Source organism: Halyomorpha halys, unplaced genomic scaffold (assembly GCF_000696795.3).
Source record: "Halyomorpha halys isolate HHAL.00 unplaced genomic scaffold, Hhal_1.1 Scaffold577.1, whole genome shotgun sequence".
In the NCBI taxonomy this organism is placed as follows: Eukaryota; Metazoa; Arthropoda; class Insecta; order Hemiptera; family Pentatomidae; genus Halyomorpha; species Halyomorpha halys.
This window is the reverse complement of record NW_027113760.1, coordinates 66,378-86,535: the sequence shown is the minus strand read 5'-3', so window position 1 is coordinate 86,535 and position 20,158 is coordinate 66,378. Positions and strand designations below refer to the sequence as shown.

Below are 20,158 nucleotides of genomic sequence, written 5' to 3'. Positions count from 1 at the left end.
GCCCATCGACATCCACAGCAGATGGACCAGTCCCAACTTCTGGCGTAAGCCACTGCAGCTCATTAACTATGACCAAGAAGTTCCAGTTACAGTGGTTGTAGATCAACACCATTTCACAAGTACATATTATTGTTCTATAATTAGTAGAAAGTTTACACTTTAATTTAAATTAAAAGGATACATAAATTATAGTATTTTAGGAAGAAATGTTAAACTTTATTCAACGATTTGAACAACTTTCCGCGCATTTTTCCCTTTTCAAGTTCAAATTTCTGGAGGAAAATATTTCATATTTGACAGAATAAATAGATAAAACAATTTCAAATAAATAAATTCATAAATAATTATAATGTTAGTCATTCTTCAATAAAAACCAATTTTATTAACATTCTAATTGTTCCAACATATTGTATTATTGACAAAAAACAAATTGTGCAATTTAATCATTCATGTTTTACTAATTTAAATATTTAAGCTACTTGTAATACTCCAGGAGTTATTGACTATAAATCAAAAAATATAGGACGGGTATTTAAAAAGTCAGTGAGACTTATGCTCCTCTAGGAAACAAACGTTTTCAAACATTTTTCTTAAACTCCATAGAAATTAGTTCACAATCACTTCTAGGTTTACTTGCATTTTCACTACTTTTAATTGGGAGAAAAAACCTGGTGGCAGAGCATGGGCTTCACTTAATCACCTACCTTTAACAAACTTTGGTCAGTAAACAATCTTTATTACAAAACCATTACTGACTTTATTATAAGTTTGATACGGTCAGAAGTTTGTTGATACACACACATACAGATATAAGCCATTAAGAGTAACAATGTTTTTGTTATTATTTACAGCTAACTTATACATGTATATGAACACACAAAAAACTGTGTTCTTTTACAAAATTTAAAATGTACAATATTTTTGTTAAATCCATAAAATCCCCTGCCATTACTTTGTAAGTTACTGTATAACAGTTAAGCAATGCGGTTCTTAGTATTATATTAGGAAAAGGCACTACATAACAAGATCTAAAGAGACCTGCAAAATCTGACAAGTGTTTTCTAATTTATCCAAGTCTTTTGTCTGATCATTTAAAACTATAATTAATCGAACTTAGTTCACATAGGTCAAGCGAGAGAGTCACAATTTCGTAAGAGCTAGTATTAAAAATGTGAGATATAATTTATTTATTAGGTCAAGTCTCTTAAGTTTTTTAGATCTGTCTTTCGACTATTGTATGATGTATGAACGCCATAGAGTACTTTTGGTATTAAAGCAGACTTTTCAAATGTATGTATGTATATATATATTTTTGGTGGGTCTTGAGGATCAGTCAATAATACAACTTCGTTTTGGTGACGTTTTGCAACTTTATTGTTTGTATAGCCATACTCTACAATAATAAAAACACCGTTTTTTATAACTTCACATTCACTTCAAAAAATTCCCACAAAACTATACGTACATAGTGCAATCTCTGACTAATAAATATTTTAATCGAAATATGGTTTAATACAAACATTATTTACAATTCTCAACTTCATTGTCTTCTAAATGTAGATGCATCATAATGATGATACTACCATCTTCAGGTTTAGGGAAGAGCTGTATCTGTTTGGAAATGGAGGTAAAGTTTGTTTATGTTTCTCCACATGGAACGGGGGAATTTTTTTTGTTTATTTCTCAGCAGGTAGTCAGTCTGTTGTTTGTATTTTGTATGTTTCTATTTAATGTTGTTAATTGTGTCTTTATTTATTAGGTTAGAATGACATGAATTTAAATTTTGTACATCTGATTTTCTATTGATGGTTTGATTCTTATGTTTTTCTATTGGGATCATTTCTTTTAAATTTCGCTTGAAGATGTTTTATTCCCGATGTATGATTTTTGTTGTATCATACCTAACCAAACAGCTCTCACTACAAATTTTAGACAAACGACATAAATTCAAATTTGATACACCACTTTGATCGTTGATGACTATGCAAACAATAAAGTTGCGAAACGTCGCCAAAACAAAGTTGTATTATTTACTGATCCTCAAGACCCACCAAATATATATATATACATATATTATTTATAAAGGCTGTCCCATTATATATTTCACCCATATAATCATTCAAATTTAGCAATGCTAATTTTTAACCTTCTCCAGCGCAACTAACTCAGAAATTTCTAATAAGATGGAATAATTAATTTTTATAGACTGATCAAAACGAATTCATTTTGAACACTTTTTTGATCCAAAGCGTCATGAAGGTTTATGATGCCAAAACCAGCAACAATTTTAATGTTTTTTGACGATTTGCATGTTAACGTTAAGGAAAATAAAAGAAACTCAAAGTAAATAAAATTGTTTTAAAATTTAATTCCGTCATCATAATTTCAAGTTCCTCCATTGGCCGAAGAGATAAAATAGATGACATGATGATTACACCTCAATGAATGAATAACTGGAATTATTGAAATAAATGATGACGACGGATTCTTACGGCAAATTTACTTGTGGACAATTTTTTCTCTTTAGGTTTGTTTGAGTTTTCGCCCCGTTAGCACGAAATCCTAAAACAAAATAAATAAACAAATTGTTTGTGGTTTTAAGTTGTACACCTTCAGAATACATTGGTTCGAAAAATTTTCGGAAATAAATTTATCTTAGAAAAACATTTTAACGGCAATTCCAGAGTTATACGCGCTAGAGAATACGACTAAAATATTGACACCTAGTTTAATATGTTGTAAGAATTGTGTCTTAAATTCTGTTTTTATTTTCTTTTGGGTTTCTGACCAAGTTTCTCGTTTTAATAGGATGTTCTAAATCAGGCTTGACCTAAAGATATCAAGTATTTCCAGTCATAAAAAAAAAATTGGAAATAATTCATAATTCATTATATACATACATATAATGTATAAGATACTTTAAAGCTTTTTCCTAAACATTCAAGATCATTGATTCAATGGAAGCAAACCCATAATAATTGAAAAGGCTTGATAAATAATGCAGGTTATAAAGTTGTTGATTGAAAATTGTGGGATAGTAATTACTATTACTACAATAAATATTATTAAAACAACTATTCTAAATTTTATATTGCACTATGAATAAACAGCTATAGCTACTCTGTCATCAGTAACATCAAAAGATGGCTAAATACAATTAATTTTTTTCAAATATTAAACATCATTTCTGTTATTATGCATGTGCACATTGAACCATAATAGACAAACAACAATTTTTCTTTACGTTCAAATTCAATAATTAGCTCTTTTGTTAATCTGGCTTATATTATATGCTCTTAAAGTCATATTCTTGCTGATTTTCTGTATTCATCTGTTGCAGTAAAGGTTACTCCAGATCCAAGTGTCAGAATTGCTATTTCTGGAGGAGGTCTCCGTGGTAATTATGTGCTTCAATCAGCTCATTTTCATTTTGGATCTGAACATCTCATTGACTCCAAAAGGTATTCCATTTACAAAATGAAAAATGTATCAGTTCATCTGTTCAATTTATAATATAAGTTACAATAAGCTAGTTCAATAAGTATAGAAAATAGTTTAAAGAAGAAAATAACAAACCCTTGCAATGATTAATTTTGTTATATAACACCCCCTTTGCAATATTAAAATTACTAAGAAATCTGACTTCTGAGAAAACATTTTTTCTTCTCATTCTTACTTATGATATAATTAAACCATTAGATATTGATTCATAATAACCTGTCTTTACTTGCATTTTTTAATCATTAAAAAAATAAAATAAAAAATTAGTGTGTTATTGCTCATAACTGGACATGAAAAAAAAGAAAACCTTTTAATTCATATGAGACTCTGTTGATAATTTTTAACAATAAAAGCAAATGAAGAAAAGTACAATCAACGTCAAATAATATTTCTCATAGGTTATCTAGGTATTAAATCCTTTCTTATAGTTTGTAACTCTTGAAACAATAGAAGACTAATATATTTGAATGAAGATAAATTTCAAATTCCTATATTCAAAGATATAGGAATTCTGAAAACATTTACAATTAGCATTATACACAGAATAACGTTTTTAATAAAAATTAATCTCAATCGTTTTACAGATTGAATAATAGATATGATGATTGATATTTTAGCTACCATATTTCTTGTTTAAGGTCAGCCCTGGAAGCACATTTGGTCCATTACAGAGAAATATATGGTGACAAGACAGATGCTGCATCAAATGATCCTGAAGGAATCGCTGTTCTTGGAACTTTATTCTGTGTAAAATATTTCAGCATTAATATTATTTTAATGATTAGAAGTAAAATTTAAGTTACATTTCTATATTATATTATAATTACATGTCCTAGAGGTATATGTCACTGGAAATTTAATTGATGACCATAAGTTTAAATCTTGACTATATATAGATATTTTTTTCTGTAAAGACTCTGGGAATTAGAAGATCATTGAGTACACCAGCTCTCTACAAACTGGAACCATGATCCTTTAATGAATTGTAGTAAAACCTTGTGAATGAGTACCTTGATGATTACATGGACTCACTTAAGAAAGTAGATTCTTCAGGTTCTGGTTCCTACTCACAAACAGGAGATTAGAGGAAATTATTATATATTGGAAATTAGATGAGGCTTCTCAATCCAGCACACTCCTTGCACAGTTACGGACAGTAATCAGCCCAAGGTTTCCCCTCTGAAATTAAAATGGATGATCAAAACATGAATGGCAATTAATATTGCTGGTAGGAGGCAGTGCTAGCATCTATTCAAAGCTGGTTGTAATTAACTAGTTATGACGAAAGACCAGCCAGAGCAAGTGAAGCTCCCTAGTTACACTAAAGTCAAAGAACTACTTATGTAGGTATATCAACAGTTGATGCCTATTCTTAGCCAAAGTCAAGGGAAACAGAAATCTGCTTTCTGATAAAAGAAGAAATCAATCAGTTTATAGCAATTAAAGTTCAAAAACATCATAGATTACATATGTCAGTTAAAAATCTCAGTGTCACTTTTGATCAGACTTTATGCTAGAAACCACATATTGCTAAAATTTCCTGTCGAACCATAGCTACCTTGAAGTAATTCTATAGAATCCGTCATCTCCTTCCACTTAAAACCCGTCAACTCTTAGTTTCCTCTCTTGTTTTCCCCCACTTTTACTATGGCTGCCTGGTATATGGTGGACTCTCATGTAATCTTGAATCTAAACTTAAACGTCTTAAGAATTGTGTCATACAATTTATTTTCGGGATCTCCCGAGATACACACATAACCCAGTATTATGCTGAGCTGAAGTGGCTCTATCCATGCTTCTGATGGCAGTATATCCTAACTTCTTTTCTATTCCATGTAATTAGTACCCAGCGCCTCTCCTATATCCTTTAAAAGCAGCTATTCAAATTCTCAGTCCAATCCCATACTACCAGGTCCTGTTTATCTGACATTAACCCACCACTTCACCAAACCACTGTTGATAAATCATTTTTTTTTTTTTTTTTTTTTATGTATTGAGTTAGTTAGTTTTTTAATTTATTTGTTTTCTTATCTGTATCTAAAATTATTTATATACAATTTTAATATAAATTATAATTAAGTATGGCCACACTATTTTTGGCGATTTTATGTTATTGTAAAGTTAATTAAAAATTACCTTGTAATTGTTCTAAAAGGATTTAGTCCCAGAATAATAAACTATTTTTCATTTCATTTCATACAAGTGGTATTGTGAGTGGTGAATGAAATTCGGGGGATTTTTAACGTAAATGGAGAAAAGTGTTGGTGGTTAGGAGTGAGAATGATGAACTTGTTTATGAAAGAGAATGGAGATTCGGATTAAAGTAAAAAACAATTGTATTTTAACTAGTGAGGATAGGTATTTTTTGTAATATACCATCACTGCCAAACCCATGTTGCTGACAGACAAGGAAGGAAAATATAATTGAACAAATCTGATGACAATGGAAGAAAAAGGCATTTGATAGCTCAGCAGATCACCCTTCCAAAGTACATCACCTTAAAATGGATTAAATAGTCTAAAAACTAAGTATATGAATTATTAGTTATAGATGTGGCAATGCTAGGAAGACAATTTTTTATAAACGGAACAAAAGGCCCTCTTAAGAATTGGAACTTTTAGGTAAAATAAGGATAGAACTGAAAGGTGGAGTGATGGATTAGTGATAAAGTGTAGTTTAGTATTGTAAACAGAAAATGGGACAAATATTGAATTTATACTTAACTATGAAGAATGAATTTTTTGATTAAGTTAAAACTCATATCTAACTCAGTATTGGGAAGATCATCATTGTCTAAGTATATGCTGATAATGAACTAAATGAGGATAAGAACAAACCTCAAGAACAACAAGCCATCCTATCCTTAGCGAATTATCTCCTACCCATTAGGAAATATCTGTTATTCCTAACCATAGCCTCTAAGACTCCTTTATAAGCAGAAATATTATGTATCTTGTGACATTCATGGATTTGAGGCTTGATAGTAAAGAAAGACAGAAGTGAAACTCAAAAACATACAAGATATCAGTAATTTTTCAAATTAACATATAACCTTTTTTAGTTCCTAACATACTCTGAATATTAATAAAATAGAATATTAACTAGTTTCTGTACGATATTGTTCAAAACAATGATTTTGATTAACTAAGAATAAATAATAATGAACCATGCATGTCAATATTCAGATTATCATTTTTTTTTTTATAATAGGAATCCAGAGTGAATGATAATTTGCAAAAGGTGTTACAAGGAGCCAATGGTCCACAATTTAAGCTGACTTTCCGGGACTTCCTACCAAATAACTTAGACTTCTATCGCTACCAAGGGTCTTTGACAACACCACCATGTTCTGAAGCTGTAGTTTGGACTGTTTTTAAAAATAGTTTACCAATTTCTACGGAACAAGTGAGTATGATGTTTAATATTTTATATACCAAGTAAGCAATAACAATAACTATTTATAATGTTATAATAGCACGGGTTTTAGATGCAGGTATGTCTTTTAATCCTACATGGAATTAAACAGTTATTTCCTTCCTTTTGTTGACAACACATCTTTGTTTTTTTAAAATGTTCCCTCAACATAATACTCTTTCTATTTAATTGAAGCTTTAAATTTATTTCTGGGTTCATGTAAAAAAAGAAAATCCTGCCTGCCTTCCACCTAGTAATGTATTCCTATAAGACAATGTCGAATAACTGACCACTTCTGGATTTCTTTCCAACCGTCAATACTAACTCACTCTTCTTGTCGTCAAATCCTCCATTTCCTGTTAATATTAAATTAGCCAATAGACAGTAGGGTAATAATAAAAGCAAAAAATGGAAAAAGAACAAAAAACTAAAAGTTGTAATTTACTTTTTTTAATGAGATTATATCAATTTGAAATATGTTCTTACTGCTCCAAGATATGATTTTTATATTAATATTTTGTCATATGATTATAATACCAAGACCAGTGGATCCAAATCTATTTTTGGTGGTAGAGCCTTTTTGGTAAAGACAAGAAAATGGTAGAACCCCTATATTAGAATTTGATACAAATAAAGTGATCTGTCTTTTCAGCAAAATCTAAGAAAGGGTGTGATATCTACACAACATCAGTGCAAAATATGAGAAGTTAAGGTTCAAAACTGTGTTGAATTGACATTGAACGACATATTCCTAAATTCTTTTCTAGAATCATTGGAACAGACTCACAGAACACTGGTGTTCTGCAAAACCCCGGTTGGGAACCACTGATCTAGACAATCATATCATTTGCCCATCAACATTATCTTTATGGGACAATAGCTATAGAATAAAGATTATTTTCTTCCTTTTTTACTATGATGAGAACCAGAATTATTGAAACGTAATGTGATAATGTACATTTTTATTTCAGATTGAAACAATAAAGGGTGCCTTTCCCAATGTTGAGAGCACTTACAGGAATGTAAAGCCTTTAAATGGTCGTATAGTTGAGAGGTGGTCAAGGAGTGGATTGAAGAACAAACTTGATTCTTTTAAGAGTTCATTTAATTCAATATTTGGTTAACTGATCTTAAGTGTAAATTAGTGAATGAATAAAGGTAAAAAAAAAAAAACTATAGCATTTAAACTTTTTCTTGTTGCCCCTTTACACATTCAAGAGAGAAAATTTATCCAAAATAATGGCTTAATGGTCTATTGGCCTACAACTTTTTTCCCCCTTAATTTATAACATTTATCTTGTTTTTTTTGTTAGTAAATTAATATTTTCTGTTTTTATTTTCTCTGAAAATCACTTTGGACAGAGATGAGGATGATTGACCCTCATCACTCTAGCAACTGGTGCTCAATCTATATCACAAAGTCTCAATGTTCAATACCGTTGTATACAAATCATATCATTTTTAAACTATTTAAAATGTTATGTTAGGTTTAATGAATTATATCTATGTTAATGTAATTAAATAACCACAAGTTAAAAAAAACTAATAACATTGTGTTAAACTTCTAAAAATGAACAATTTCTTTCAAAATGTTAAACCTGTGGCACCACTAAAAAAAAATTGGGAATGTCAAAATGGCTTAGGAAGAGAAGCCCTATGACTTTGGTTTAACCTGTCCGACACTCTATAGTTATAGAGCTGTAGCGTTTGTTTCTGAATTTCCTCTGGGTTACCAAAAAAAAATTCAATGCTTGTTCTGAAAATTCCTGTTGAAAGTTCATTGAGAAAAATTTCTAGTATACACTGCTTATAAAAAAAAAATACTGAAAAATTGACTATGCTTTAATATAATTGGGCTGATTATAGGATTAAGGAGGGCATTAGAGATTTGAAACTTGGATGTTAGGACTATCTTGTAAGAGTGAACATATGGGTAAGTTAGCTGGCATTTATTGCTCTCAGGCACTTTTATCTACCTTTACCCTGACAGAGTCTAAAGAACAAAATTTAAATTTTTGTTTATTTTATACCAAATTATATATAGTTGAAAATATTTTTTAGATACATTTTAATTTATGAGGAAATTGCTAATTTCTTGGAGAGAAAAATAATATTGTCATGTTATGGCTTAAAAATGAAATGTTTTAGGGTTTCTGAATTGACTTTTCTAGACAGGAAAAAAACATTGAAAATTGAAAAACTTTCAAAAAATCAAGGACGTAATTTATCTGAGAGAATATGGGGACTGAAACATTACAAGTTTGTATTGTTTAGTTTTACCCTCCTTTTTGGTTTATCTAATCCGACAAAAGATATCAGAGAGTAAGGTCCCAGGTTTTGGGCATATTAAAAGCATACAGTTTATAAACAATAATATATTTTTGACTATACAATTATGACAAGATGACAAGAAATAAAATAGAAACAATATTCAGATGGTCCAGAAAGGTGTGGCAAGATACTAACACACTCCATTTCATGGGGCTAATCGTGAACCAGGAGCAAGAGAGCTGCCTTACTTAAATATTGTTTTTTTATTGACAAAAGCAGCGTATTTGTTACTTAAAACTCTAAATACTCTTTTTAGTTGTTAAAAGTATTCCTGAGCTTCAATTATCCTGCCTCTAGGAACCAGAATAAAATACAAAACACAGTAGACTGCATACAGAAGTATTTATTTTCAACTGAGTCCCAGAAAGTAGTATTGAGGATATTTTTTAATATCTGCTAGTAACTGAAGTTTTTTAAAAATTATAAGCTAACATTTCATAGCCTGTTTGTAGTATTTAATTGAGTTAAAAATGTATAATAAAATCCAGGAATAATACACTTTCTACAGCCCTTGGGTTATGTATTAGAATAAGAAGAGTAATACTCTTCAACTCTGAAATCAACTTTCAGGAAAAGTGAAGCCAAAATTGCATTATGATGAACTCCAGGGGCTTGACATAGAAGTAGGAGCCACACTGGCTTCTGTTTTAGTTTAGTTTGCAATGGTGGATATTCCTATTATTCTCTAAGTTCACCTGGGCTCCGTGGGCGTGGTCAAATCCCTTTTTTTTTTTACTTCACTTTTATAACCGCAAATTTTGATTTATCCTTAGTTATATGTATATCGTTTATAGTTGCTACGCTCAGCGGAGAAGGGGGTGAGTTAAAGGAAAAAAAAAGGACAAAACAATAAAGAATAAATTTACTCCTTAGGCGCCACGTTATTTTTTCTTGGAAATAACGAAAACCACGAAGCATTATGCCCACAATATACCGAAAATATACCACTATATAAACAATTTTTGAATTATGACCACTGGCGAATACCTTTACATGTAGATAACAGAAAACCTAGGGGTGTTAACTACTCACCTGTTGAATTATCGTAGTAATCCGTGAACAACAAAAAAAAACATAAGTAAATTAACAAGTTGAAAGGAGAGAAAGAACTATATGTACAAAAGTTTAATAATACTAAGAAATCTATATACAGAGAATGAAAAAGGGAAAAAAATAATTCTTACCAATTAATAAAACAATTAAAACTTAACTTAACCTTAACTTAATGCTTAACCTTAATAACTATATTTACATTATTATTCTCTTATCCAGGACATGCTGAAGAAACGTCATTGCACTATATCCTCACTTCTAGTGTTAATGACCGTTCATTGAAGTAAAACACCATAATTTTGAAAAACAAAATTTCAACAGTACAGATAGAGGGCCTTTAAACTATTACCACTTCACATTTAACAATCGTAACGTGTTCCAAAATCAAAACTGTCGCCCTCACCAAAAACAAAACCCACTCGTCTAAAACATATCGCTCGTATTTTGTTTTCACCATGACAACCGTAACACCTCTTGTCTACACAGATCTAGCCAGTGTTTTTTTATTTCACCATGCCAACCGTTACACCCCTTGTCTACGCAGATATCGGCAGTGTTTTTATTTCACCATGACAACCACAACACTTTGCCTTTGAAGGAATGTAAGGTATGCCATCTCTCTGGTGTTATGAAGTAAAGGTTATGTGCTGTATTTACTATGAAGCCTAAAGGCCCGTGAATAGTTTTTCTGGTTATATGCCAAAGGATCGAGGTTGAATTCAAAGATGTCTCATTGAGCACAACTTGCCCAGCGATCGGGATTACTAGTGGCAGAAAACGGCTGCTCACGGCACGACCACGTTCTGCACGAACTAGAAGAACTGAAGAACTAGTGAAATGTCTCATGCACTCATTCATCTCTCTAATCGAATCTAGGCTTCAGTTTTGATAATTTCCTATAAGTTGCTTCCAAAACAAGCTTAATCTTCTTGTCTTAGTGATAAATTTTTTAAAACACTTGTGTTTTCACATAAATCTGACCTTTACAGTTTTAAATTTAGGAATTATAGACATTTAAGTGTTTGGTACCCTATAGTTTGATAGATATGTACCTCTAGAGATTTCATATGTAGCAACTTTCTCGATTAATGAAGGAGTTCCTAATATTATATGTAGCTAAACTTTCTGCAATAACTTTCAATGCAATAAAAATGCATTTTCAATAATTTAATAAGGCACATAGAGTTTTTCGACTCTCTACAGCACCAAAGAAATTCACTGTTCAGGACCCTTACACCAGCGCCACTTTCAGTGCGTTGGCAACAAACCAGATAAAAATTCAGAAACGACGTGCCAGAAAACGTATTTAGGAAATAAGTTTTTTAGGTTTAGTTTAAATTTCAAAACCAATGTGTGCCCCAGCACATTATAAAATTCAAAGAACGCCCACTACAACAAAATTACAACTCAAAAACTCCTTAAAATGTAGGCCACTACAAAAGAAGGAAACTGTGCGGAATCGAAATTTATATCAATATAAATTTCGATTCCGCACAGTTTCCTTCTTTTGTATATACCAATTGGTATATATATTCATACTAACAATAAATTTCAGAAATAGCGGTTATGGAAAAAAGCAGTTTTCCATGCCATTTCCATCCATAAACATTTGGATATTTTTATCTCTCAGGATATTTCTAAATATCTGCCGACGACGAAGGTTTTGTCGGTAGTATAAAAAACATAACGTTTATATTGTGTTTGAAGTATTCAATTGATTTTAAATAAGATTTCTTTCTTGGAGTGGTAGATGAAAGTATATCATCCACTGAAAAAACATCGTTTTCTGTCAAAGGCAGAGCCAATAGGTGTACATTCATGATTCCTTTTTCTGAGAAGGAACACCAACAGCTGGTTCGGCATTACGGTTACTTTAAAGTGTATAAATTATGCGAGATTGTCCTATGGAAAGAGGGTTTTCCGCCAAACGATTTCTCTTGATGGCGAGTGATAAGAGGAAACGGCAAAACGAGCGAAAAATGCTAATCTTTAACATCAATGAAGTAAATCTCTAAATTATAATCTTTATGATTTGATTTACATATCTTATAATAATTTCCTATACAAACCTTCAACCTATATAACCCTAGTAAATGACGTTAAAGAAGTTTAGGAACATCTCTTGTTGCATTCATGGTAATCAACGTTTCAAAATTTTAAAGAATGGCTTACATTTTATTTTATTAAAACTAGTTTGAATACCTTTCATGTGATAATAACAGGAACTAAGACTTTTTAGTATAAATAAATAAAATATGTCTGAAGTTATAAAGGTGTATATATGGTTTTGGTACATTCATAATTGCTACATTCAACATGGATATGAATTCACAGATCACTACCTGAATAAATGTACATATTCTCAACCTGTTTCCTTCTGTTTACTGCCTAGTAGTCATCCATACATTATTATTTACAATTATGATAATTTCATATGTATACATTGCAACATATTTTAGGCAGTGAAAAATTCCTGTGTAATTAAACAACTGATATAAATTCCTTTGCATTGAACAAAATGTTATTTTAAATTATGTTATGTTTGTTATGATATTATAAATTTCCTAGAAAACGTCAATAACTATTTTTAAATTATGTAAAAGGATTATACAGTATAAAACGATAAAATTTACATTCGAAAAGCCAAGACGCAAAAACGTATTTTTAAAAATAAATTTATAACATTATACCTTACAGAGAAAAGTGTGCTGCTTTTATATATATACAAAATAGGTTCATTTAAAAATCTATATTTGCACCTGTTTAATTTATTATTAGGAAACTTCATTAATCAAAAGCTATTATTTTCTAGTATTGTCGACTGTAGTGTTTATATATTAGGTTATTTTAAGTATTTGAATAGCTAGCAAAATTAATTTTTGTCGCTATTGATTGTGTAATATCACATTGCGTCCAATCCCAGAGTCAGCCAGTTGTCCTCTTGCAAATCAATGAACTTAAAATCTACCTGTTCCTGAATGAAAACTATTGAAAAACTAATAATAAATAGAGACCGTGCATTTTCCACCAAAAATACAAGGCAGATTTGGAAATGACGCAAGAATAGCCAATTATGAATATACCGAAAAATGTCGCAGTTAACACAGCAACAATTAATCGTGACGATAGATAAGTAAATAATTGATAATTAAGTAATTCTATGCGCGTATTTGTATACTTGTACCACTCTAATTAATTCTTGCATTATACTTTTAGATTTTAACTAAGCACTACCTATTTACGAGATTATGTTAGATCTTTTGTCAATATATTGGTACTATTTTTAAAATTTTTACAGTTTATATTGTAGATAAATTTTATGTTTTATTAGTCAAAGGGAAAAAAATGTACTGAGTCAAGAGAGGAAATACGTTTAGAGTTATATAGGAAAATAATAACAAAAATGAATAATAATAAAAACATGTATTTTTAATTATCATGTATTTTTAATTAATTATAATTTATTTATATATTAAACAAAAAGAAAATTGTTTTAATATTTGTAAGTATGCTGTATAGCAACCCAATACCCAATAACCCAAGAGTAACACAAATTATTCAATGAAGTATATCTCTCTCTCATTCATTATTTAATAAACTAAAACAAATTGAAAAAAAAATGGAGTGGTGATATTACAACGAAAATAAACTTTTTTTGATTAAATTATAGTAGAATGGATTATATTTCAGATGAGAAGGGTTACATTTTAGATGGGATATAATAAAATTGATATGAAAATTCTGTAAATAGATATTTACGTAACTTATTGTAATCTGTGGTTACCGACATAGTTTATACCATTCTCAATGGGAACATAGAAGGAAATGTTCATGAAACGACTATATTGCAGGGTTCTTTTAGACATTAAATTTATTTATGTATATTATCCTAGTTTCTGTTTATGGTGGTTTAATCTCCATTCAGGTTTTCCATAATATGACGGTTGGCTCGAGGATTCTAGAACCTGCCATTTAATAAAGAACGATCCATCTTGATCACAGGTTCTTTGATATTCTCGATTCTGAAAAATAGAAACGGTGGGACATCCGCCTTTGATAATTTTTATCAATGACGCAAGCTTATCTAAATAATCTTAAGGCCTGCGAATAAAAAGTTATGAATAGAAAATTTAACCAAACGATTTTTTATTTTGCATATAATTATTCTTACTGAACTCATCGCACTGATGCTAAAAATGGAGATAGCAATCAGTCCTTAATCCTTAACGAAGGCTCTCGTGTGCCAAAACCGAAAATATGTTCATGTGGTCAAAGGTAAAACGGGTTCATTCTTATCCCTCAAATGTCGGAATAAATATTAGTAATAACTTTTTTAGAAGGAGCTCATTAATTGAAGATTTGATTTAGGCACTTCATGGCCTATTTGTCCATTAATATCACTCTGATCATGGTTGTCTAACTTCAATGTTATTAATTTTTACTTTTATCCACACATGGAACGTAGCTTCGATCCATTTCTATTTTAATAGAATATTTTACGTAATAAATTATTTTCAAAAATCTTGAAATATTATTCTCCATTTTACGTCTTGAATCCACAAAGCATTGTAAATTATTTTGAATGTTTCTTGACAATATATTAAATGATTCTAGAAAGTTCTAAATGTTAGTCTAATGCAATAATGGGTTAGTTAGTCGCTTGGTTATTTTAGCTTTTATCCATGTTACTAATTTGTCATTCTTTTGATTTTGGGTACGATATAACAAAAATATTTAATATTTTGATAGTTTAAAGAATTAATTTCTCTGTTTTGTTGTTATATATCGTACAGGTACATATCGTATGTATACATATTGGAATCGACCACTTTACGGAATCGATTTTTCACATTTTTTCCGATTTTCTGTTTGTAGAGAAAATTGGAAAATCGATTTCCTCAACACATGCTATAACGATTTTGATTTAGCTTGGTATGACTGCGTACAATTGAACCTTTAATTTCTGATAGGTCTTATCCTTACTGAAATAGTCTAATATGACTTCAACGCGGATTTTAAAAAAACCTTCCCCTTGATTAAAGGTACTAATTTTGTTTATCTCAAAAAATAAACCGCTCTGATTGTTAACAATAGGTAAATGCAAAATATTAACGAATTATATGAATAACTAAAGGAGAAAAGGTAAAAATAGAGAGTTTCGATTCGATCGGAAAAAGCCCAGACCGCACGATCATTTCCGATTGCATTACGGCTTATTATCTTCAGTTAAACTGTTGTACTTTGGGCAGGACAAAACTTCTGGAAGATCCTGTGTAGCAATAAAAGGAACATGATCCGGGTGCGGTCAAAGAAAGAACTCAAACAGTAATAAAACTATTTAATGTGAGCCAATCTTGCTGAGCTTCGTCAAGTATAAAAAAGAGACAAACACTTAAATGAGATAACAAAGTAAGCAAATAGATAAAAAGGATAATATTTAACTGAGGTGTGGCTAATTATGATTATTTATACGAAAATAAACAATGTAAATTAAAAAAAATAAAAATATGTACAGTGAAACCTAAAATAAAATAAAATAAGAATAACAAAAAGGTTTAGGCAATTAGACGGATTAGATGAAAAAAGGGAATAAGATCTAAAATGATGAACGAAATAGGACATCTACCTTATTGAATTGAGGCAAGTACAAAAATGGAACAGAAGATAGACAGGAAAGAAAGTGGTGGGGGTTGGCGGTTAATTAATACGTTACATTCGAAAATAAAGGTAATATTAGCAAATTGAAGAAAATATTAAAAATAGGCAAATATCAAATCATAATATACGTTTTAAGGGGAAGAAATAAAAAAACATATTTTATCAATATTTCTGACTTGACATAACTAACAAACTCTTACGTTAAACCTATAACTCTAGTTCCTTCTGTTCTCAACTCTTCTCATCCTTTTATATATCTCCATTCTTCCTGACAATATAAAAAAAATCCTTGCATGCGATATTCCTACCCTACGTCTTGGCCTGAAGTCCCACAGCGAAATTTCCTATCTTTTCTCTAATTTAAAAGATCCTATTCCTTTTTTTACACCGTTCCAATGTAATTTACCGGATTCCCTATTCTACCCCTAGTTGTAATTTTTTAATATTCGTGATAGTAAAGACCAACTGAAAAACCGTATTTCCCAACACAATACTTCCATCAACTGCTGTAACTTTCTTGTCTCTAAATTGTCTGAACATGCTTTAAACTTCAGTCATTATTTTAAATTCGACCATACATCTTCCCTCGCTATTGTCCCAAACTATAAAAAAAAGCCTCATTTAGGGATCCATTCATATCAATTTACAACAAAAATCCGTCAATCATAATGTAGATAAAGACTGTATCTCCCTGACCTACCGACATATCTTAAGCCTTATTAAACCTCCAATATTCTTTTACTCTATGTTCTGTATTTAAGATGTCAACTTTCCTAGGAAGAACTGTAGTTATAGGTTTAACGTATAGCGAGAGACAAAAAGGTTAAAGAAGTTGATGGAAGTATTGTATTAGGAAATACGGGTTTTCAGTTGTTCTTTACTATCGCCGACATTAAAAGAATTACAACTAGGTGTAGATTAGGGAATCCGGTAAACTTCATTGGAACGGTGTAAAGAAGGAATAGGATCTTTTAAATTAGAGAAAACATAGAAAATCCAGGTATTGGCATAACTGGGACATTTCTCACAACGCCTACTAAGGCATTGGAAATCCTGGTTTCTCTAGAACCACTCCACTTATTGATTAAGGGGGAAGCGGTATTAGCTTATTTAAGAATGAGAGAAAATAGACAGTGGACAGAGACAGGAGAAGCTACTGGTCACGCGACCATATAGCTAAAGCGGTGGGAAGCGAGTTTCCAATACTACAATACCGCTCACCACTTCTAGATAAAACACCCGCTCTAGACTCTAAGATTAGTTACTTACACCCAAAGTTAGAGGATTGGGTACAGGGTTTAGTGGAAACCCCAGGAGATTATCTGCACTGTTTCACTGACGGATCGAGAATGGATTCGACAAGACTAACGGGGGGAGGGGTTTACATTGAAGAATTAGGCATAGAACTAAGCTTCCCACTTGGCAAGCACTCGACTGTCTTTCAGGCAGAGGTGTTTGTCATCTTGTCAGCAGCTTTATGCCCCGAAGTCACTGTGAATGGACTGGTATCACCATCTTTTCAAATAGTCTGTCTGCCCTTCAAGCCTTGGAGTCACTTAGAGTCACCTCTAATTTGGTAGGAGAGTGTAAATAAGCCTTAGAATCACTAGCGCGCTTAAAGAACCTTCAGCTTGTGTGCGTCCCAGGTCACAAGGGAATCACAGGAAATGAGAAAGCTGATCAGCTTGCTAGAAATGGGGCTGAGCATCCTCCTATAGGACCAGAACCATTTCTAGGCTTCTCTAAAAGGCATCAGAGAAAACTAGCTCTTGATTGGACATGGTAGAAAGCCGGTATGGGGTGGAGAGACTGTATAGGGGTGAGACAGGCCAAGATTTTAATAATCTAACCCTTTATTTCTAACCCTAAGTGGCTGCTTAACAGAAACGAACTCCGATTATTAATGGGAGTCCTGACAGGTCATTGCAGACTTAAAAGACATCTTAAGATATGTGGAGTAGTTCATGATGAAACCTGCTGCTTATGCGGATAGGCCCCAGAGACTGCCTTACATTAGATAGCAGATTGTGGTAGGTATGCGTCATTAAGATACAGGCTATTAGGCTCTGATAGAATTAAAGGAAATGAGGCTTCCCCTATAGATTGGGAGTCCCTTTTGAATTTCATTAGAAAGACAAAAAAGGTTCGATGTAGAAGAATAAGATACATAAAGGGTCATTCAATTGGTTTGTCTTGGGATGGCAAAAAGGCCCAATAGGCCCACTTGCCGGACTTGTTCCATCCACCATTACCAGTACCAGTACCGACATATCTTAAGCCTTATTAAACCTCCAATATTCTTTTACTCTATGTTCTGTATTTAAGATGTTAACTTTCCTAGGAAGAACTGGAATTATAGGTTTAACGTATAGCGAGGATAAATGTATGGTCGAATTTAAAATGACTGAAGTTTAAATCAAGTTCAGACAGTTTAGAGACAAAAAGGTTAAAGGAGTTGATGGAAGTATTGGGTTGGGAAATACAGTTTTTCATTTGGTCTTTACTATCGTCGATATTAAAGGAATTACAACTAGGGGTAGAATAGGGAATCCGGTAAACCTCATTGGAACGGTGTAAAGAAGGAATAGGATCTTTTAAATTAGAGAAAATATAGGTAATTTCGCTGTGACACTTCAGGCCCTGGCCTATGGCCTGGCGTAGGGTAGGAATATTGGATTGCAAGTATTTTTTTTTATATTGTCAAGAAGAATAGGGATATACGAAAGGATGAGAAGAGTTGAGAACAGAAGGAACTGGAGTTATAGGGTTAACGTAAGAGTTTGTTAGTTGTGTTAGGTGAGAAATTTTTTTTTTTATAGTTTATTTATTGTTATTTACAACTGTATAAAATATATACAACAAGTAAATCAGCTGTAGGTGACATAGTGACATGATACAAACATGTGGAGAATATACCAATTGATAGAACAATAACATTTCTAGAGGAGATCTCGAGGCCATCTTCTTTTCAGGCGCCTACGAGGATTATTAGGTAATGAAGGAGAAGCCAGGTTAGAAACAAGTAGATTTCGATAGTTGGGAAGTTTATAATGGAAGGATTGGTATCTGGTTCTGGCCAAATCGGCAACATATGGGACATTGAAGTCCTGATGAATGATTTGATTTGTGACAAAGTAAGGAGCATTAAGGATTTTATGAAGGGTTCTGGACTGTAAGGATTGGATTCGGGAGGAATTTGATGGTTTAGTGGAGCCCCAAAGCTCAACTCCGTATGTCTAAATAGGTCTTATTATAAGTCATTTAGATCAGTCTTTTGTAATGGATTGGCACTTTAGACCGTTTTTCTAGTAAATGTTGTAATAGTCGAAATCGACGAGCAGTTTCCTGTCTTTTCAGTCTTGTATGAGGATTCCATGTCAGTCGTTTGTCCAGCTGAAGTCCTAAGTAACGGATCTGTTCGACTGGAATAAGTGGGTATTATTAAGGGATACTGTGGGGCAAGAGGCCATGGGTTTACGACGAAGGGTAAATGTGATTTGGTGGGATTTATTTTAATCCTCCAGTTTTCGCACTATTCTTCAAGGGTGGTCGTGTGGGATTGGAGGGTTTGGTATACAATGTAAGGATCATTGTTCAATAGACATGTTTCATCGCCATGTGTGGTGAGGACGGTGTTAGGATGAGTTGGGATGTCAGCTGTAAAAACTGTATAAAGGATAGGACCAAGGATACTACCCTGAGGTACACCAACAGACTGACCGAATAGGGATGAATAAGCACTGTTGTGATTTACTTGAAATAATCTGTCGGAGAGAAATGTGAATTTTTTTTTATTTCTCCCCCTTAAAACGTATATTATGATTTGACATTTGCCTATTTTTAATATTTTCTTCGATTTGCTAATATTACTTTACTTTTACATTATTTTCGAATGTAACGTATTATTAAACCACCAACCCCCACTTCTCTTTCCTGCCTACCTTTTGTTCCAATTTTGTTCTTGCCTCCATTCAGTAAGGTAACTGTCCTATTTTGTTCATCACTTTTCTTTATTCCTGATCTTATTCTGCTTTGATACATTATTTTCCTAGCGTTTTATAATTTTAAATCAATATGCATCTCTCTATTACCGATCATGGGAAAAATCCTCGAAAAAATTATTTTGAAACGCTTATACCCCATCCTAGATTCCAATCCATATAATCCCAGATCACCAGTTTGGATTCCGAACATCCCACT

General features: G+C 31.9%; 1 protein-coding gene across 1 annotated transcript; it reads left to right on the top strand.

The window, feature by feature from the left end:
- Nucleotides 1-1,560: 1,560 nt before the first annotated feature.
- On the top strand, nucleotides 1,561-8,040 carry LOC106684409 (carbonic anhydrase 1). Its single transcript, XM_067051092.1, has 5 exons — nucleotides 1,561-1,627; nucleotides 3,341-3,461; nucleotides 4,140-4,248; nucleotides 6,713-6,907; nucleotides 7,888-8,040. The coding sequence occupies exons 1-5, from the start codon at nucleotides 1,561-1,563 to the stop codon at nucleotides 8,038-8,040; spliced, it is 645 nt and encodes a 214-aa protein (XP_066907193.1).
- The last annotated feature ends 12,118 nt before the right edge of the window (nucleotides 8,041-20,158 follow it).